Source organism: Astatotilapia calliptera, chromosome 7 (assembly GCF_900246225.1).
Source record: "Astatotilapia calliptera chromosome 7, fAstCal1.2, whole genome shotgun sequence".
Taxonomy (NCBI): domain Eukaryota; kingdom Metazoa; phylum Chordata; class Actinopteri; order Cichliformes; family Cichlidae; genus Astatotilapia; species Astatotilapia calliptera.
The window spans coordinates 42,461,010-42,483,569 of NC_039308.1; the positions used below are offsets into that span (position 1 = coordinate 42,461,010).

At 39.4% G+C, this 22,560-nt stretch overlaps 2 protein-coding genes across 2 annotated transcripts; one reads left to right on the plus strand and one right to left on the minus strand.

The window, feature by feature from the left end:
- Positions 1–119: 119 nt before the first annotated feature.
- On the plus strand, positions 120–3,943 carry chtf8 (CTF8, chromosome transmission fidelity factor 8 homolog (S. cerevisiae)). Its single transcript, XM_026174866.1, has 3 exons — positions 120–274; positions 1,505–1,628; positions 2,513–3,943. Exons 1-3 carry the CDS (start codon positions 255–257, stop codon positions 2,777–2,779), a joined length of 411 nt encoding a protein of 136 aa, XP_026030651.1. The 5' UTR covers positions 120–254; the 3' UTR covers positions 2,780–3,943.
- A 5,419-nt stretch (positions 3,944–9,362) lies between these two features.
- has3 (hyaluronan synthase 3) lies at positions 9,363–21,065 on the minus strand. Its single transcript, XM_026174869.1, has 5 exons — positions 20,439–21,065; positions 15,205–15,298; positions 14,580–15,115; positions 12,853–12,954; positions 9,363–10,976 (listed from the first exon to the last, which is right to left on the minus strand). Exons 2-5 carry the CDS (start codon positions 15,296–15,298, stop codon positions 10,047–10,049), a joined length of 1,662 nt encoding a protein of 553 aa, XP_026030654.1. The 5' UTR covers positions 20,439–21,065; the 3' UTR covers positions 9,363–10,046.
- Between the last annotated feature and the right edge of the window lie 1,495 nt (positions 21,066–22,560).

Genomic DNA, 22,560 nt, shown 5'->3' on the forward strand with positions numbered 1-22,560 from the left:
GGAATGGGAATTTCCCATCGTGTGCTGTAGATTACATCCCGGAGTCTTGTTACTTCAGTTCAGTAGGTGGCGGTAATACACCTGGTTGTTGATGTCAAGCGCCGAAGAAGACGACGAAGAAGAAACGCTCCCAGTGGGCGGGAAATACTGTCGGAATACGAACTGAGTGAAGAGTGCTGGTTTGTTACTGCAGCTGAAGCGCTACATCGGTAGCAAATTAGTTAGTGTTATTGCCAATCGTTATTGACGGGAGGATGGTTCAAATAATGATCAGGTAAAACTGATGAGCGAACTTTATCTTTCCATTACTTAGTGCCAAATATATGTTTATGGGGGAAATACTCAAGGCAAGTTCATGCTAATGATCGGAACAACTATAGTGTCATTAGCCACATTTTAAGAGGAGAGTAGAATTGATACTTAAATTTAAAGCGGGATTTATGGTCCAGCAACACTTCTGACAAAGACTAGACCATTGAAAGGCTTAATGTTTGGTTTGTTAAAAGTAAGAAAAGGCTCATTTCATATTTATATCCTGTTCATAGCCTGTACATAGCTTGTACTCACTACAGCCTGTACATACTTATAGTTATAGAATATTCACAACATACTTCATACCGTGTACATTATAACATACCATAATATACCCATTTCTGTAATATACTTACATATCTATATTATTGCTAATATATATTGTAATATATCTATATCACTAAAGCACTTCTGGATGGATGCAAACTGCATTTCGTTGCCCTGTACCTGTCACATGTGCAATGACAATAAAGTTGAATTCTATTCTATTCTATTCTATTCTATTCTATTCTTAAAAACTCAGGACCTGGGTATTCAAGCTCTAGTAAATCCTCCTGTGGTTTTGCCATGATGCTGACAGAGAGGGAGAGAAATGTTAGACATCCCTGTGTAGGCTTGGACAGGTGCATTCATCAGAGGATGAGATGGGCTTTTTTTTTTCATTTTAACAAATTTAGGTTTTTTGAAATTTATATCATTATACAATATTGCTATCACATTATACATGCGGAGATAAAATACTTGTTTTAGCTCAATAAGTTTGTAGGAGAATGAGGGAAGTCAAGGTTTAAGTCTAAAGTTGAATCTGTTTCGTACATGTGAGTGGTGTGTGCCTGAGCTAACAGTGTGAATATTTATATTTTTTCTTTTTAGAATATATTGACACTTGAATGTTTGTTTTTTTACAATTAAGTTTTTAGGGGTACCTTTTTATTATAGAAAATTATAACTGTAAAATGTATTGAAATCTTTCACCACAAGGTGGCAGGATTTTATCAGAAAGTTTTGCTTAATTGTCCAGCATTGCCATTATTAAACGCAACTTTGAAAGGATGTTGTATTGCTCTTGAAATATAACTTTTAATCTGATGTTTTTTTATGTTAATTAAAAACATATGCTCTTTTATCTACCGAATTAAACAGGCTGAGTATGACTGCTTTATAGGCTGTTGATATGCATCTGCTCTTGTAGAGGCAGCCCGGATGGCAGCAGTCCCCCCGAGTGGCTGGTGGTGGAATTACAGGGGGAGATGGTGTCTAGACACAACTCTGGTCTGGCAGGAAATGTGATGGGAGATCTACTGTATACCAAAGAGGTACACAACATGCTGAAAAACACAGTATAGCCCCCCAAAAAAGATCATTTATGTATTTACTAAAATCCAGCATCATTTCCCTCAAAAATAATAGCAGTGTTTATAAATCAATTAAAATTAAGTTTATACGAGAATAGCACAATCTCACACAGAAGAAAGTACTTTAGGTAGTAATAAAGCAAGTTTATTTATGAAATGGGACAGTATTGGTACAAAATACAGACTGACATGAAAAGCTCTGTTTTCTGAATTTTTTCATTTTCAGTTTTGTTTTGAGTTGTCATTGTGTCACCCAAATGCAAGTTTTGGATAATACAAAGATTAATTAAAGAAATGCAAATAGTTTACAGGCTTCCAAACTTAGCTAACAATGTTAACAGAATGTGAAGAAACAGCTGCTATGTTATGTCGAAAACATCTGTGTACTTTGATTAATTTAATTCAGTTTCAAAATGCAGTCACATCAGTGCAAAAATGGCTGGTGAGAGAAAATGAGATGCTTAGGAATTTTCCATTCCCAGCATAAACACCATGGTCATACCAGCCACACAGACTCGTGAAGTCAGCATACTTGATGATAATATCAACATGTACAACTGAAGTAACAACAATGTTCGCTTCCACTTGTCTCAGTTGGGCTGTGCCTGTGGCTGCACAAGACTGCCATCAACTTGGCACTTAAGCGTCTGTTTGATACCCCTTTTTAGGGCTAAGACAGCAGACTTCCAAAAATGAACCCATGAGTCATATTGTGTCAATAAATAACCAAATCATCAGATCAAAGAAAAAGTGGTACTTAAGTTGTTCTTGTAAATGGTCATCGTGTTGGGGGAAAGCTGAGAATCCACTGCCACTGTATTATTATTTTGTTTCCCATCCACCAGGGGGTGCCAGTGCTGATTGTAGGACATCACATTATCTACGGGAAGCAGGTCAAACTGGAGAAACCCTTTGCTGTTCTCACCAAGCACTCGGGCCATTCACAGGGCAGTCACAGCAGTAACAACGATGAAATAACACAGGAAGCAATGGAAACAGACCAACAAGGCTCTGCTTCCACATCTTATTCTGTGTCCGCACTCATTAAAACAAAACTGATTTTTAAGATCCGCCCCAAACCTATCATCACTAATGTACCCAAGAAGGTGTAGCAGGACTACATTTCATTGCTGGGACAGAGTCCCTGTCTGACTTGTCTTATTCTAAGAAGTATTTATACTGTGATGGTTTCTGATCTGAATGTTGTTGAAGGCAGCTTTTGGAAAGCAAAATAAGACATCAATGGGTTTGTCACTACCTGACTTTCTGTCCAAATTTAAAGAAAAACTGCAAATGAAAATTGTCATTTCCTTTTAATCATAGGAAAGACTGTATATGCTGGGCGGACTGATGGACAGGTGAAGCGTGTCTGAAGGCAAAAATTATATTTGTCATATATAATAACTGATGCACTCAACCTCAACCTTCGTGCCTCGCAGCAAGAAGGTTTTCTCTTCCTCCCACAGGATGAAGGCCTGCAGTTAGTGGGTCTTATCCTGTCTGTATTTCCTTTCCTGGGTGTCCCGTGCCTGTTGCGCCTGTGGTAGCTGGGATAGGCTCTAAACCTGTGACCCTGATAAGGACAAGTGAAAGAGATGTTTGTAACAGCAGTTTTTGTGTGCAGTCATGAATATATATTATAAAGAAATACTGGTGCAGACAAAGTTTTTTAGGGGCTTTGAACCAGAAATTAGACATACTTTCACTTACACTTTCTGTTTTACTTTTATTTTTGGTAAAATAGATTTAATTAAAATGGATTCATCGAGATAAAAATCAGATGATGCTAATTGTTTTGTAGTTTTAGTTCACCTTAACACTCTGGAGGGGAAGGGCACTGCAAATCAATACACATTTATTCGGAGTAACACATTTTGATCATTCCAGAGATTTGGGAACTCTGCCAGTGCACACTGAATTTGTTCTAGCATCACATAGTAGCCCAGAGTCTGAGAGCATTTTGAATTGGACTTTAAAAAAATAAAAAAATAAGCACTCACACACTCTCTCACAGATGCAGTGGATTTGGGTTCAGTATCTTCCCCAAAGATACATGCACACTGTGAGTCACTGAGCTATCTTCTCATCCCTTCTGTGTTTCTTTACTGTCTTTGGATTGATGCAGCAGTTGTATTATAATAAACTGAAGTGTAGATGATGAAATTGAATGATGTTAAAACTGAATAAATGTGATGTTTGAAACAAATACAGTTAAAAATAAAGGTTTATGGGCAGTTTAAGAATATGTACATGAATAAATTCAATATGTAATACTGTAATTGTCTAATGTGTTTTTGTTTTATCTGAATATTCCGTTCAGTTTGATTTATATAGCATCACAACAACAGTTGCCTCAAGGTGCTTTACATTATAAGGTAAAGGCCCTACAATAATAGAGAGAAATCCCATCAAACAACCCTCTTGGAGCAAGCATTTGGTGACAGTGTGAAGGAAAAACTCCCTTTTAACAGGAAGAAAGCTCTGGCAGAACAGATTTTAAGGAGGGTTCGCCATCTCCCACAGTCAGTTGGAGGTGATGGGAGAAAGACAGGATAAAAGACACTGTGGAAGTCATGCATAGCTTGAAATGAATCGCAGGTTATGATGGAGGAGGCCTTCAGACAGGTGGGAACCCTGGCATGAGTCAGGGAGAGGTTGAACAGCCTGATGAGGATCCTTGCCAGCTGGCAAGGCTTTGCCCACAGCCCTGGGGTGACAGGGCTAATATAAGAGAGGCTATAGTGGCATTGCTTTGGATTGTAGGCAGACTAGAGGTAAGTCAGCAGGGGGCTGAGCATTAACTGCAGTGTTGAATCTGTTAAAGACTGGCTCTCCTCACCACCCTCAGCTCTTCTGCTGTTGGATGGCAGGAATCCAGTGATTGTCTTCTTGCCACTCCACATCTCTCATGTTGTTCTGCTGGAGTATCCACTCCAGCTTTCTCTTGTAATTAGTAAATTGTATTTCCACTGTATATATCAGAAATTTTTAAAGCTTTTATTTTACAAGAAGTGCAGAGAGCAGTGGGAAAAGCAGGGCTGCAACTTTGAAATCATTTGCGTGGAATCCAAGACTGTCCTTCACGTGACTCCTTCAGAAAGCTTCACGAGGAGGAACAGGACATAGACGTTATTTCACTTTGGGAAATTCACATTATAGCAGCAAGGAAAAGCGAATTAAAGATATAGCAGAAAAAATAAATGAATAAGAAAAAATTCTGTACAAAAAAGCAAAAAAATAAAACCTATAAAATGTATAATATTTACAAATATTTATAAAGAGTCAATGCACTCAAATTGAGAATTTTTTGTTTCATATGCATATAAAGTGCAGTAGGATTGATGCTATAAAGAACTGTATAATGTTTTGATCCAGCCTAGGAAGGATGAACTTAATTAAAATTTGTGTAGAATCGCTTATCAGAATTTCCACTTTATGTAATTTGTCTGGTTACATTTTCACTATTTTTGCTTTATCTAGTTGGCAAGGGATTTTGCAGATTTAATGCCATGTTTAGAGTTCTCCAAACACAGTCTTGGCACCAGAAATTATGTCTTCCTATCAATTCTTTAATTCAATTCCAGTTTTAGTTTTCTCAGGTGGGAAGGCTGTAGTAGAGCAGGTCATGTACTAATGGGGAGGTGGCTCTGTCCCTGGCTGCTCCAAGCTATCTTTGGGCAACATGCTGTGTTCACTTAGTCTGTCTGTCTTGTATGTCTCTGTATATCTTTGTTTAATGTGTTTTTTTGCTTTTTCTGTGTCTGTACTGTATGTTAATGAACCAAATAGCAGCGTGAAAGGCAAAAATATTGCTGATTGCAGAAAAAGATAAGAAAAGACACAAAAAAGACTGAAGAGTGACGACACTAAAGAACGATTCCAAAGTGACTTATTAAAAATGAATTTTATGTTTTCAAGTGAACAAAAAATACAGTAAAAAAACAGTCAGAAAATGATTTTAAACAGGGGGGAAATCCATGTAGTCCTTTAAATGAGACATTTTCTGTATCATATGAATAGGATTTTTGTGTCCTAAATAGAAAGCAGTTTAATGACTTTCAGCATCCTGTTGATGCCCAGAGATGGAAACAGCAGAAGATCAAGAAACAAGAGCTACAAAATGTCAGAGTTGTAATGTTCCTTTAAATGTATGTGACCGTTTCACCTTTCAAGTTGAAGCTTTTACATCTCAAAATAAAGCAATATGAATATAACTTAAATATTTTAAAGTGTCCATTATGCAGATGTTTCTCACACGAAACATACAGATACAGGTTTTTGGAACATATCCTAGAAAAAAACTTTGGTGTTTAGTCTTTTTGTTGGTGTGAACAGACAAAATCAAAATCTAGTGTAAAATGTGTAAATGACCCACATCAACATAACTGTATCCAGCAGAAAAACACACAGATATAATATATAATTCATTATATAAAAAAGACTTCTGAATTAAACTACAACACACCGAGAACTGTAAAATAACGATTCTAACAATGACACTGCTCAGCCACAACAAAATGCAGCCCTACCTTCGGAGATGTTTGGATTCTCTTTTCTGGTAAATCATAGTGGATGATAATGCTGTTCGTGATTCATGAGAAACACGCAAAGTCTAGAAAACTTCCACACCTATCCTGTATACTTCCAAATGCAATCAGTGTCTCAGTAGGAACAGATTTCAGGTCTGGTTTTGATACAGTACACACTTTAGCATGTATGCAGAAGGGAGGTTCATAGTACTGTCTGAAATCACTATATAACTTCCAAACATCATTAAACTTTAATACAGTTGTGTCAACATACTGTTGTCTGATAAGATGGTCACTGTTTTTAGATTTTGACAAGAAGACTTTGATACCCCAGTAGAACAAATGACAATTGCACCTCGACCACATACTTTGAATCATTAAAGGTATTAATATGGATTTTTTTCTCCTCATAGTTGCTGCAAAATCAGTTGTTTCAAAAATTTATCACAACAATGTTTAAGACAGTTGTTTATATTGGCATGCCTACGCATTACTAGAAAAACGCCCATTTTAGGGTTATCCCCAGGAACTTCAGAATTGTAGTGCCATGCTGTAGTGGCAGTTTGCGGCAGTGTAAAATCTGTAGGCCTATTGCTTTAGTCAATTTGCCAGCTTGCTAACTAGCACAAAAGATATTAATGTCTTGAATGCCCCCTTCCCGATTTCCTATGTTTTTGTCTGTTTGTCACACTCAAATGTTTCAGATAATTAAACAAATCTAAATATTAGACAAAGATAACACACGTAAACACAAAATGTAGTTTCTAAATGATGGCATTTATTATTAAGGGGGGGGGGAATCCAAAAATAATCCAAACATAAATCGACCTGTGTGAAAAAGGGATTGGACCCCCCTGTTATAACATAAATTAACCGTGGCATATCACATCTTTGGATGTGATATCCATGTTGAATTTCTGTGGCCACATCCAGGCCTGATTGCTGCCACATCTGTTCTCAATTAAGAAATCACTTAAATAGGACCTGCCTGACAAAGTGGAGTAGACCAAAAGATCCTCAAAAGCCAGAGTTGATGCCACGGTCCAAGGAAATTCAGGGGCAAATCAGACACATCTCTCAGTCTCGAAAAGGTTATAAAGCATTTCTAAAGCTGTGGGACTCCAGCCAACAATAAGAGCCATTATCCACAAATGGCGAAAGGACGGAACAGTTTTGAACCTTCCAAGGAGTGACCGGCCGACCTAAATTACCCTAAGAGCACATTGATGACTCATCCAGGAGGTCACAAAAGACCCCAGAACAACACCTAAAGAACTGCAGGCCTCACTTGCCTCAGTTAAGGTCAGTGTCACAACTCCACCATAAGAAAGACGGAAAAAAATGGCCTGCATGGCAGAGTTTTAATATGAAAAGCACCGCGGAGCAAAAGGAACATCAAGTCTCAATTTTACCAGAAAACATCTTGATGATCCTCAAGATTTTTGGGAAAATACTCTGTGGACTGATGAGACAAAAGTTAAACTTTTTGGAAGGTGTGTGTCCCGTTACATCTGACATAAAAGTAACACAGCATTTCAGAAAAGGAACATCATACCAAGAGTAAAATTTGGTGGTGGTAGTGTGATGGTCTGGGGCTGTTTTGCTGCCTCAGGACCTGAAGACTTGCTGTGGTACACAGAGAATTCTGCGGTCTATCAAAACATCCTGAAGGAGAATGTCCGGCCACCTGTTCATGACCTCAAAGTAAAGCGCACTTGGGTTCTGCAGCAGGACGATGACCCAAAACGCACCAGCCAGTCCACTTATGAACGGCTGAATTTAAGAAACTACATTTTGTGTTTACTTGTGTTATGTTTGTCTAATATTTAAATTTGTTTGATAATCCTAAATATTTAAGTGTGACAAACATGCAAAAAAACAGGAAATCTGGAACGGGAAAATACTTTTTCATATCACTGTATGTATGCATCTTAACTAAATACATTTAGGGTCTTCACATGGGGAGATATGCTAGCTGGCCTAATAACAGTATAACAGTTTTAATAATGTAACAGCGTTCCATGACTGTTTGAAGCTATATTAGTAATGTTTCTTGCAATTCCTCATTTGTCTAAATCTCTTCTTGCTGTTACTCAAGTTCAAAGCAAATATTAATTTGAGAATAATTTTTCCCTGCACTGATAAACTAAATCTTGTGGTTCACCCACCTGCCAAATCTCAAGAGCCCTACAGGTACCGGTCAAAGCTAAGAGTGAACCATACTTTTTGAATCTACTCTTGGCTACATACAGTAACTGAAAGAGAGTTAAACAAATCAGTGTGAAAAAGCATCTTTAGTGGAATGCTATGTGGCAATGCTAATCAACGAGGTAAACACAGCAGATCTTTTTCAAGCACTAACACAACACGTTATGGTGGTGTTTGGTGATGAATTTAGCAATATGTATCATCTTAGGATCAACATGTTTCAAATTATTACAAAAGGTGGCAGCTGGTGCACAATCATGGTAAAACCTTACAAACATTATTTTTGTGACCTTTACAATTTACTGTTTGTAATCTGAGACAATGATCTAAATGGCTTGGAAAGAAAGTGACTGGACTTCTTAATTACTTGAAGACGTTTCACATCTTATCTGAGAAGCTTCTTCAGTTCTAAAACTAACTTGATCTCGTGCCTCACAACACGCCGCAAGGTGCGAAAAAAGGTCACTATCAGCAGAGGCTTCGGTTGAAACCATTGTGAGGCCTTGCCTTTCCCTATTATCTGACCCACTGAGATCACCTGATGCAAGAGCTAAGTGGAGGGTGAGGCGCCTGGGAAGGGAACACAGAACTGCATAGTAAGTGGCAGACAGTTGGTGTCGTAAGCCATCCCCTCTTTACAAAGATGGTCATTCATCTATGCCCACTGTGAATGACCAGTGGACCTGAAGAAGCTTCTCAGATCAGAGGTTAAAAGTCTTAAAGAAACTTAAAGAAGTCCAGATGATTTCTTTCCAAGCTCCTCACCTGGATCACCTGGATGACTGAGAACCTACACAGACAATTTGAGACAATGTTACTTTACTGAAATTCACACACTACACTAGTAGATACATAGTATAATGTATATACTATTAAAGTATAAATAGTAAAAATGGAAGTAGCGAAATTAAGACACAGAATATTTATGTAATTTTTTTTCATGCACCAACTGTACAGATCTTAGGATGTTACAGAGTATGGATGTATTTTTATGTATAACTCACACACTAGTGTATTTTCTGTTTATTTCTTAAAGACTCTCTTCCTACTTCCTACCTCTCTATATTTTTAAATTCATGCTGACTGGCCAGGACAAATTCATCTCTTCCTCTCTTCCATGTTAAACACATCTTCAGTTGAATTTGTTGGCAGTTTCATATTTTTTAAAATTTGCTTTGTCTCTGTCTGGACTCTACACCTACTGAGCCTCCCTAATCTTTTCCAAAGCAGGTGCTCTGACTAATCTAAGTAAACATCTTAAATATAAAAGTTTCACATGTATTTTTAAAAAAAAAAAGTAAAACACTGTATGACACTTTTCATTACAAAAAGCAACCTGTACCCATCAATTACCTGATGTTTTTCGTAGCAAGTATATGGATATTTTAAAACATTATGACCTATTCTGCTTGGTTAAGGTTTTCACTGTGAAGCACCATAAAAATGGGATAAATGGAAGAACTGTATGGATCTATAAGTCCCCACAACTAGAGTCATGCTTCTCAAATTTAAGAATCACAGTGTTGTAGCACCAGCAATGAAGATGTGTTTTCCTTGTTCAATGTTTATTGTTCCAGCAAGGTGAGTAGAGACCTTGCTTGAATCAAACTGCAGTGAAACTCAGACGAGCAATATTTCCAGTTTAGGCCTCTTCATATGGCAGATGATACTGTTCTTCCCTCTTATTACACCGTTTGGCTACAATTGCCAAATACAGTACCACAAGAATAAGCCAGTAGCAGGCGTAGAGTATCGTCCCTGCTATCAATAAGGCTTTCTCAGTCTCACTGAATGGCTCCTGTGTTTCACAGTAAACTGTATATGCCACACCTCCAAGCAGCACCATAGCCCAAACTGTAACTGGCACCGCTCCAATGAAGTTGACCACAATCTTCCTGCGGCCTGATGTGCCCCATCCAGCCTTGTTTATGGTAAGCAAGGCAAATATTTTGGCAGGAAGAAGGCTGGACATGTAGAGAAGTGAGTAAAGTGACATGAAGATCATGACCAGACTGCCACGCAAAAAACAGGCGTAGGTCGCCTTCACCATCCCAACCAACTGGACTGTCAATAAGAAGAGCAGGATATTCCACAGCCGTCCACGATAGAAGAGATGGATGACTGTAGCAACCAAGAAGAACGGGAAGAAGCCAGTGACCATGGATTCATAAGTCATCCAGAGGCTGTGTTTATGGAACCACAAGGCATTGTAGAGCCATTCACGAAAGTAAGACTTGCTCCATCGAGTCTGCTGGTTGAGCCAACGCAGATACTGGGTTGGTGTCTCAGTCTGACACTGTGATCGAGCTGTGAATTTTGTCTTGTACCCAAAGCTAAGCACCCGATTGGTGAGGTGGCGGTCATCTCCAAAGCTGCACTTGGAGCCTAAAAAGGTCTGATGGTACCATGGCTCCAAGAAGTGCTGTAGCAAGGAGTTCCTGTACATCCCGAGAGGGCCACTGATACACTGGACACAGCCAAAGTAGGACTGGCACGCACGCTCAATGTTGAAGGCCATCCAGTAGCGCACACTGCTTAAGAAGGAGATCCATGAGTCGTACTTGTTGAGTATCTGGAAGATAGGAAAGTGCATAAGAATATATTAAGATTGAAAGAAAGGAAAATCACAGTCAGGTTTCATTGTATCTTAACAGTTACTGAAAGCTAAGATTTTTCCATCAACTTTTCCTTTTTTTTTCAGGTTTAGAGAATATTGTCTTGAAACTCTCCAAGGAGCCTTCACCTTTTTTTTGTCCCAGATATAAATAGAATAAAATAGACACATTTTCAGGACCTAGATGACATTTCAAATGTAGTTTTATACATTTTTGCATTGTAGTTTTTTTCTGTGAGGATTTTACATTTGAGTATTTCAAATGTGCAAAAATATGCATGGTTAGCCCACTTTTCTGAGTTAGATACAGCTCATTTCTGTATCTAACTCATTAAATTGCTAATTAATCTATCTACCTCATTAAACTCCTTTACTTTAATTAATGTAAAACTTTATGTTATTCAAGGTTGTGGCTGTAGCTGGGCTGGTTATGCTCCCTGCTCTGTTTCTCATGTCTCTCTTTGGCTGTCAGCAATATATGAGGTTAACCCGCTATAGGTAGGCTGCATGTCTGTTCACTTGATTCTGTCAGCTTAAATAATTAGCGTTATGACAGCTGATAATTCACCTAAATGTAGCTCACTGAACTGTCTACTTGTAAAATTGCCTGATTTGAGCAGCAGCTAGTGTGGGACTTTTGTTCAGAGTTGTCCTATGGACTTGGGCTGCCATAGGAGGTGCAGACCTGCCATTGCCTTTACGGAGAGATTGTTGAGCAATGGATTGTGGGTGGAACTGGCATTACAGTGTCCTTAGTGTCCTTATTTGAGGCCTGACTGAGCACTTGGTTTTTGGGCTGAGTGTCCATAGCTGTCAAGTTCAGCTTTGTGAATACTAATTATCTTGTTCAATCCTCTTCGTTGCTGGAATTGGCTACAGGAAGATGAGCTAGTAACAGTGTGGATTCCCCTTTGGCATTTCCTTTATTGTACAGCACTTTGGATGTGAAGCTGATGTTACGTGCTTTTCTTTTTATCTCCTTTCGTTATGTCCCCCAGCTCTGGTAAGTCTATTCCAGCCTCTCTTGCTTTTTATTTATTGATTGATTGACTGATTTTTGAGCACACCATGAGACCAATTTGCATTTCAAGTAGAGCCTTCAAGCTTCACAATATAGCCATGGTCTTCCGACAACAAGGGAAAGCATCGTCTCATGATGCAAATGTTGTTATAACTTCAGTCTGGATACGACCACTTGCTAGGCTAGCTATAATTTCAGTTTTTCGTTGAAGTGCCCAGAACGGTTCTTTGTGAATGACGGCCACTGTTGTGTTAATAGCCATGCCAAGGACAAAGAAAATGGATTGTCTGTCTTTGAATGATTTAACAAGGCCTTGTCTTGCAGTGAAAGCCATCCGGCAGTTAGTTGTAGGGCTGCTTGCCAAATCACAATATCTCCTATTTTTACACGTGTTCAATGTAAAAGGATAACTGTATGACTGAGAAGGATTTAGAGCTGTCTATGACATTTCCAATTGTTGTGATATTTTAAAGTACACTAGAAGGCAAAGTGACAATCGGTGACAAAGGGAAGCCCTGTCCAACAACACCCACCGCTATGGAGCCGCTACTCCTCCACATTGAAAGGAGCCAGTTGAGGTGGTTTGGGCATAAGCGAGCATATTAGCAATCTGAAGTTTGCCCTGTACTTTGATGCAAAAATGAACTGCATACTCACAGACACAGCGTAATAAAGAAGATAAAAGCCATTTTGATGCATAAAGGGTTCAGTATTCTGTGACTCTGATATTTAGATATTGAGTTTAATCAATAACAAGAGAGGAAATTCAAGTTGACTTTCTCATTACACTTTTCCTCTGCAGTGCTGTTTTACCTGCACGTCTCCACCAACCCCTCCCACCATTGGATCTTCCTCAAGGATCTTGAGCATTTCTATGGTACATGCTGGGTCTAAAACTGTGTCTGAATCACACACCTGGAGAAATAAAAGACGACATAAAAAACAAAAGGTGAGGCCTAGTGGGGGTTAAACACGGGCTCAGACAATTACAACCAGCAGTCTAAGACCCCAGGTGTTGCCAAACACAGGCTGGTATTGATTGTAAAATCCAAGAGAAAAATGAGAGGCTGCTGACAAACATCCCAGCTGGTTCTCTGTAATTTCAATGCACCTGGGTCAGCTGTGGACTCGACCTTTACCCTCAGCAAGGACAAAGGCGTGCAACAGTTGGCCATGAAGAAGGAACTCAATATCCAGCATTAACCCACAGGTCTGGATGCAGACCCGGAAAGTCTTTCCATAAGCAGTTAAATAACAACAACAACAGTTTCAACAGTCTTGCTTGACTATTACTTGTGTAAAGTAGTTAGGATTTCATTCTTGTTTTACATTACATTGCAAGTCCTTCACGGATGGTGAAGATTTTCATTCTTCTAATAAACAGATGGTTTATTTTTACTATGAAAAAAATCACAAGTAATGTTACTGTCATGTTAAATACAAAAGAGGTCATTTTTGGGTGTGCAGGATTTTATACTGCTGACAACGCATTTCACAGTGTTGATGTAAGAAAAGTCATGCGTTATAATTGGTGGGGGAATCCGGCTGTGGGTAAACAGGAAAGAAGGGGGCTATAAAACATAGTTTGTAACCTGGTCTGGTCCTATTTTTAAAATAACGTAGTTTTATTTGACAGAAGGATCAATTTAAATCAGGGTTTGTGAAGTTTTTAAAAAAGCACTGGACCGAATCTGCCGTCGGGCTCTGAGCAAAAGCCTACTGTGCAATTAGGAGGTGGCCAACCTGCTGAAATCACAGAGGACCCAAAGAAAAAGAGAGTTCTATTCCAAGGATCTGGTATGGAAACTCGTGTTCCACTAACACAAGGCCTATTAAGGTAGATGAAAACTCTCTTAGGAAGATGCAAGAGTCCGATTATTAAGATATGTGATTGACATCTTGTTCCTCTGAGCGACCACCTTTTCCTGTATGAAACCAGGCTGAAATTCTGACTGTGGTATCCTTGGGCTCTGGACTGCAGGTCAGAATTACACTGTCAGCACTAGTAGGCTTTGAAATAAAAAGAAATCTTGTGTACTCTATTTCACTGTGAGTGTGGTTTTTCTAATGGCCACATAGAACTTATGTACTTCTTGCTCTAAGGCAGTATTTTGCCCAGTTTTTAACATTAGTGTGTTAGCATTAGCATGTAGTTCAGAAGAAACAGCTAGCACAGGTAGACATAAGTGCAGGTTTTAAATGGCATCTGTTATCAAACATGGTTCTCTGGCATTCAAAAATGGATGTATTGGAGAGCAACTTGGGTTTAGTATCTGGCATACAGGCTGGACAGCCAGGGATTGAACTGCCAGTCTTCTGATTAGTAGATGGCCTGCTCTAACTCCTGAGCTACAGCCATCCCGTTTTACATTACCGTGGTTAGTAGCTAAGTGGTCAGAATGACTATACAAACTATGCAGATCATAACAAGTGGTCAGGATGAATATTCAGATTATACATCAGGTCAGCCTAAATTGTTCAAATGAATTCTTTGCCATTGCAAATGTACATATATGTGATGGTGTCTGTGTAGCCCTTACCTGCACGTAGTCCACACTGTCCCCCAGCGCTTTGAAGGCAGTGTACATCACCTCCCTTTTACCTCCCCACTCCTGCATAATGCAAGAATAGCGGCAACGTCTGACCATCCTTGACACCTGTGCCATCTCTTCCATGTGCGCTGTGCTTTCCCCCCCACCTCCACTACCGTCCCTGTGATAGTTCCCCTTCCACACCATGCTGCCAGCCTGGTCCGCTCCTCCCATCACTTCATGGAAAATGTCCATCATGTAGCGATCCTCGGGTCTATTTCCATCCACAACCAGCACCACCTTCAAGCCTGGAAAAGAGATTCGGCAGATGCTGTGGAGACACTTCCTTAGGTAGTCTGGGTCCTCTTGGTAAGCTGCGATGCAGAGGGCCACGGTACGCCGGAGGTGTTGAGGTCGGGCAGGACTCCTCATCCGCCGATGCTCCAAGAATGCAAAGAGGCTCTGGAGAAAGAGGTGGAGGGAGAGGAAGGCACCATATAGGCCAAAGGACAGGTGGTGCTGCTCAGTGTGGATAAACTGGTAGCCTTCACAATGAAGAAGGGAAAAAAAATCAGTAAATACGATCATACATTTTAATTATCATATACTTTTTGTGTTTGTGATTGAAATGAACCTGTAACATAGGCCAACAGAATGGTGAAGAGGACCACCGCAGCAAAAAGGGTGGTGACCACAATGTTCAGCGCATTCCTGTAGCAAGAGGGCATCTGAAGATGGAGCAGGAAGTGAGGCAGAGGGGTCCACAACAGATGTCAACATGAGAACAAGGGAGTGAGTGGAGATGGGTTTAGGAAAAGAGGGAACAATTTGTGGAGGGAAGAAGAGGTCAAGAAGAGAGAAAAAAAAACTCACGTGTGTAATCTTAATTTGTTGTCATATGGAAGTAATGAAACAAGACATGCTTTGAAAAAGCACAAACTTTATTCTGAGAGTCACTTAGACTCAACATGAATTTATACAATTGCCATTTTCTTTGTGTGTTTTTCAAAATAGTTGAGCACCTTGAGGCAACTGCTGTTGTGATTTGGCGCCATATAAATAAAATGCAACTGAACTGAGCTACAAACATCTCAGAAACAGCAAAAGCTACTAAAACAACTAAATCCCCCATTCTGCCATTAGAACCTCTGGTGCTCCTTTCTTCCACATCTCCAGGTTAGGGCTAGGGTTAACTTACTGCACAGGAGAGACTGGTTTATTCTTTACATTATTACATTCAGCTCTGTTGGACAAGCAGATTTATACACTTTTTTGAATGGATTCACAGATTTACATCATGGCATCATGCATTCTGCCCGCAGACTACATCAGGAGAATCTGTTTTATCGGCGCTCCTGACCGAAAGGAAAATTTTGCAAATAGAGGTGTTGGATCACATGACATCACAAAACATTTATATTCTTAATCACTGTTTTCATGAGTCATTTAGTCATTTACACAACAATTTAGTGTTTCTAGTAGCTCTAATTTGTCTGAAATATCTCCTCTCTCCTTTTCACTTTGGCATTTCTTTCCCCTTGTGCTCAGTGTGCTTACAGCAGTCTGAATCGTGAAATAAATCAACATATGAAAAATATACAAAAAAGACTAAACAGATTCAAACTACAAATTAAATCAATTGAAGTCAATTAGATAGAAATGATATAAACCATTGCAGCACAGTACCTTTAATACCTATGACATGCTCTAATTGCTGTAATAAAATATCGTCAACAGTGTCGAATGCTACACTGAAGTCTAATAGGACAAGCACAGAGATGAGTCCACTGTCAGAGGGCTTAAGAAGATCATTTGTAACCTTCACTAAAGCTGTTTCTGTGCTGTGATGAGCTCTGAAACCTGACTGAAACTCTTCAAATAAATGATCCCTCTGCAGATGATAAGCTGGAAGTTTTAAAACTACTCTTTCAATAATTAAATGAAGGTTGGAGATTAGCTAAGACGGCTGGGTCAGGTGATGGCTTTTATATTGAATCCTTAAACTTAATTACAGCACTTTTAGAAAGACATTTACTCTGATAAAATGTTTCCCCATTGCTGTATAATCCATTATTGTAAATGTAAAGTTATTAGTAAATGGTCAGATGAAAGATGGTTTTTGGGGAATACTGTTAAATGTTCAGTTTCTATGTCATATGTCAGAACAAGATCTAAGTGGGATTAAAGTGGTGTGTGGACGCGTTCACATTTTGTGAGAAGCCAACTGAGTCGAGTCTAGTTTAATCTATCATTTTCAGTATTTACACAAATGTTGAAATCACCCGCAACAATTATTTTATCTGAACTAAGCACTAAATGTGATAAAAAGCCCAAGAAACCAGATAGAAACTCTTAATAAGGATCAGGCAAACGATATATAACAACAAATAAAACAGCTTTTTGAGTTTTCCAATTAGAGTGGACAAGGTTAAGAGTCAGGCTATCAAATGAGTTAAAACTCTGTGTCTATGGTTAATAAGCTGGAATGGGACATTGTTGTTATTCTGCACCCTCAGACTGTGCTTCAAGGATTCTGACAGTTAGTTTATCATGAGGACGTTGATTTATTTCAACATATTCAGCCTGCTGTAACCAGGTTTCTGTAAGGCAGAGTAAATCAATATGTTAGCCAATTATTAAATGGTTTACTAACAGGGACTCAGGGGAGAGAGACTAATTGTTTAATAATCCACATTTAACAGTTTTACTCTTTGATGTAGTTGTGGATATTATATTGTTCTTTCTGTTTATTTTTTAATATTTAAATACTACTGTTACTGCCCATCACCCCTCCCAGGATATGGGCTGCCAAAGGTAGCCCTCCAGAGATTTCTGTCCTGCTTTTCTGTTCGGAGGGGGAGGTGTCAGGCATGATGGAAAGAGAGAAACTGCAGAGAGCCATGTAAGACCGCAGCTCTGCTTCCTCGTCCCAACTCTGGATAGTCACGTTTTAGAGGGGGTTAATAAATTTGTCCAGATTTCTAGAAATGACAGCTGCTCCATCCAAAGTGGGATGGATGCCGTCTCTTCTAATAAGACCAGATTTTCCCCAGAAAGTTTCCTAATTATCTATAAAGCCCATTTCATTTTTTGGACACTGCTCAGACAACCAGGAATTTAAGGAGAACATGCGGCTAAACATGTCACTCTTGGTTTGGTTTAACCACAAAGATGTCTGAAAGACTTCTCAAAGCTAGCTACTTAGAAGCTGAATCCAAAAAGCAATACACCATCGCAGACACATTAATATGACCTGCCTGCAAAGTCATTGCAAATGAGATGCTCAGCCCTGACCCAGTTAAAGAAACAGCCAAAGTTCTTCTATCAGATATGAGAGAGGGACTTTCAACTGATGAGGTGATGAGTCCGCTTTTGAATGAACTGAAAACATGCTAACCATAACTTTCTTTTAAATAGCAGTTTAATTATTTACATTTAGCTATGTGCTGCTTTCAGCTAACCATTAAATCGATTTATCACTGACGTATTAGTAATCAGTGTTGGGTGTTAAAAAGTAATATCACATATTGCATTAGTTCTTAATTCTAGTAATTTGTTGTTTGATGTAGTTACTTTTCAAATAAAGAAAAACAACAAAAGAAATATCTTACGTGCATTTGCAATTTCTTTGTCTTCCTATGACTCCTTGGCATGAAGCTTGGCAGCATGACATCCTCAATACCACATCACAGCCACAACAATTTATCATAGCAACACTAACAAAGCTATATAGAGAAATCCCCAGAATGTCAGTCACACACACTCTCTCTCACACTCACACACACCTTTTGACTAGTTGTTTCTGTACACATTAGCACATCCTTTTTTCTTTTTTTTACAAAAACCAAATATGCAAGAATGATGATGGCTGAATGATTCAAATGCTAAATGCAATGCTTAAAAAAATGCAAATGCTAAAATGACAGAAAATCTATTCAAGTTCTGGTGATGCAGATGCACAACAAAATGTGTTTCAACTGTAAAAACTGCCAATAGACTACAATTGCAATATTACGAGTATTTTACAACCTACTGACTCAACCAATGTCTACAATAAAAGCAGGTGGTATCCACAGCACTGGTCTTTAACGCTTTCACACATAGTGGTCACTACAGTGGACAGCTATTCAAAGGCTGTTTTCTTGTATTTGTGTCAGTGTTGATGGTATACTTGCACATAAACCACTACATTGGACACTGATGTGTCACTCAATACCAAATTCATAAGTCAAAACATATGTTGTCCACCTAAGTGGACTTGTGCCTCAGACAAATGAATGACTGTCAAAGTAATCGCTTACTAAAGTAATCCAAGCCAGTCATGGTTATGGTAGCTGACAGTAACACAGAACTGCTATTGTGTTGTACTTATGAGAAGTCGTGCTCATTGTAAAAAATAATCATGTGATCATTAAATGCCTCAGAGACTTCATCAATAACCAACGCCTCGTGGTGGCGCTGTGTGGCAGACAGGATGAGGACCAAAACACAGGACTCAAAAAAAAGGAGTGAACTAAAGGAGGCAGCTTTGTTGCTGAAATAACGATATTTAAACATAGAAGCTCTGATAACCAAAAACTCAAAAACAAGGAACCAGAAGTAAACAACTAGGGGGAACAACGAGGAATAAACTGGGGTACCAAGGATCACACAGGAAAACACACAGCACATGGGACGACACGACAATAAGCAAAGGAACACAGAGGACTTAAATACACAGAGGATAACAGGAGGGAACACAGCCGGACGTAAACAGACACAATGTGTCAGGGAGGAAGCAAAGCTGAATACACTGAACACGCAACAAGGGACTATCAAAATAAAGCAGGAAACACACACAACTCAGATTCAAGACACCCAAGCTTAACACAGTGTCTAGGGAGACACGAGTAAACACAGGAGAAGATAAACACTGAGTGAGGGAGAACTAAGAACATTATGAACCTAAGAATCACAATAATTATTAAAAAACAAACAGCATCATGACTACAAAACACTGGGTGTGAATTTGTTGTGCCTAAAATACTCTGAAATGTTCGTCTTAGACATCTGTCTCAAGTCAATTAAAGCTTGCTAATGTGCTACTGTTACAGCTACCATCATATAACATAGCACACCAAATAAGGTTGTAGCAAAGAACGATTTATTTCCTATTTGTAATAGGAAGAACATTTTCATTCTTGCATGAACGTTCCACAGTCTTAGGCATTTTAGATTTACTTAAGTTCTTACTGTATGCACTGAGACTCTCTAATAATGGCAGGCATTGTGCAAAAAGGACCAACACATTAGGGAGGTCCAACACAGCAGTGATGCTGTGGAAAATCAAACAGTACAAGGTTTTTCATTGGAGACACCAGAAGCTTCAAATGGGTACTCTTTGGCTATTTTTTCAGATAGTTGCTGTCTTCTTCCACACAGGGAAAATGTTGCATATGCTAGGAGCTAACACAAGGACACAATAACAATGTTATGTTCAGACTGATTCACATTGATTTTTTTAGTTTTCAGTGTAATTTTAAAGCAGAGTAAGCTGAGCAATTCAAGCTAAGTGCCGGGCAGAAATCTCTACCATACACTGTAAACATTCAACACACATGCCTGAACACTATCCTACAATGTAACTATTGATTAATACGGTTTTTCTAACTTTTCATTCCGTTTTTGTCTCTATTCAACCTTCATTTAGTTAATCTTAAGAACTGCATACCAAATCTGAAGAGGTATCCAAAACTGAAGCCTAAGCATAGTCTATTTAATGAGCTTTTGTAAGATAAACCCACATTTTAATGTAGTTATGTTACAGAAATAAGAAATGACTGATTTTGCTATCCTGAGGGCAAGTGAAAAACATTTTAAAGACCTTACCTTCCTGAACCAGTGCCCCCTCTGTATTTTCCAGTTTTCAGTCCGTCAAGCCAGGACATCCAGCCCTCTCCTCTCCTTTGCACACAACTTTCCTTGTTCTCTCCCCCTCCTTCCTCCAGCTCACACTACATCTTTATTCCAGCTTGCTTGCTTAATTCACATCCAAAAATACACCAGGCTGCTTTGACCACCACACTCCAACCAGCGTGCCTGTAAGTCACCCTCCTCCTTCTCCTTCGATCTTCCAGGAGTTTCCCAGGGGATGAGGTCCCCAACCTGAGATGTGATCAGAGGTGCTCAGCCAGCAGCTGACGTTGGTGCAGTCTCTGTCGGTGTTAAGCAGCAGTTATTCTGCCGCCTGTGTGTTGCTCTCCATCCTATGGACATGGTCAGAGCAAAGTGAAGATGCCTGAGATTCAAAGCAAAAGGTTCCGTCTCTGCCTTAGTTTTGACGTCTTCTTTGTCGGGGGATTTCTCTAGCTTCTCTTCTCTCTTCTGCAGTCTCTGCTCAATTTTGCACCTACTGTTTTCAGCAGAGCTGAAAGCGTCCTCCTTTATCACTCTGTCCAAGCTGGTCGACTGAGAGCCCAACACTGCTGAGCGGCTCCTTCACCACCTGCTCCCCTCCCCTCCCTGGGCATCCTAACCAGCACCCGATCTCTCTGCAATGCAGCCAGCAGTCTTTAACAAGTCTGGGTGCTCCTTTCACTTCTCTACCTTACTCAAGGCAGCCCTTATGGGCTTATTCATCTTCCCTCCCTCTCTTTTCCTCTCCTCTTTGAGGCTGAGTTGCTGACACGCTTATACCTGGACAAACTGCAGCATGCACTGGAGAATCGATAGATGGCTGGCAAAGCACAGCGATCTAAACACAGCCATGTAAACACATTTCACTATCCATGCCAGGTAACATAATATACTAAACTTGTACACTTTATCTTTCTCTATGACACATAGTGAGATGTAGTAGTTATTGTAATAGAAGTCGCATGACTTTAGCCAGGGGCGCGTAAGGGGAGAAAAGTGATGACGAGGGGCCCTAGAAAACAGTAAAATAGTCAATTAGTCTTTTCTTTTAAAAGAAAATTATTAACCTATCACCATAAAATAATGTCTGACTCACAAGGATACTTGTGAACTTGATTATTTTATAGCATTAGTTTTGTTTTGCTATTGGCAACAAAAAATAAAATCCAATCAGCCTCTGACCCCGCCTCCCCCTCCTTCTTACACGATTTGGTTTGGTCCAGGTGCACGCGCTCCGGACTGACGCTGAGCGGTAAGATTGGAGGATAGCTCTGTGCAAAGTTACAAGTTAGATTCAAAGAACAAAAGAGAGACAGGTGGAGATTAAACTCATAGAGAAGTCCACATGAAGGAAACTGCTTTACTTTCCATACACTAAATCATAGGTGTCAAACTCTGGCCCTTGGGCCAAATTTGGCCCGCAGCCTAATTACATTTGGCCCGCGAAGCCATACCAAATTACTATTAGAGCTGGCCTACTGGTGTTATACAGCTAATATATATATTGTTTAGTATTAAGCTTTGCTTGTTCCATATTCAGTTTTTCAGCAAAACGTGTTTGAGTCTATAAGAAAAGATTCATTCTTATATCTGGAGGAATAAATATATTTCAATAAATATTAACCTTAGCCTGCGACTTTGTTTCAGTTTTGAATTTTGGCCCACTGTGTATTTGAGTTTGACACCCCTGCACTAAATCATTTATGTGACAACGTGGTGCGGGGCCAAACAGACAAACACAGGCTCAGGCTTAGCTGTCCCACTCCCGTCTCCCCATACCCACACTCCTGACACTGAACCAGCCCCACTGTGTCTAATTGTGTCTAATTTGAGGAGGTTCATTGGGAAATTAATTCTATTCCACAAACTATTCATTGTGTAATAACAATCCATTATTACAAAAGTATAATCCACATAAACAGAGAAGTGTGTATTTTGCTCTACATATATTTTGCACACTGCCTGTGACTGTTGCAGGTGATGAGATCTTTCAGGAAGCAAAATCAGATTAAAACCTGTTTGAGTTCCACAAGGTCTCAGGACAGAGATATGTTTTATTGTCACCTAGCGTAAAATATTACACCTCGGGAGTGAG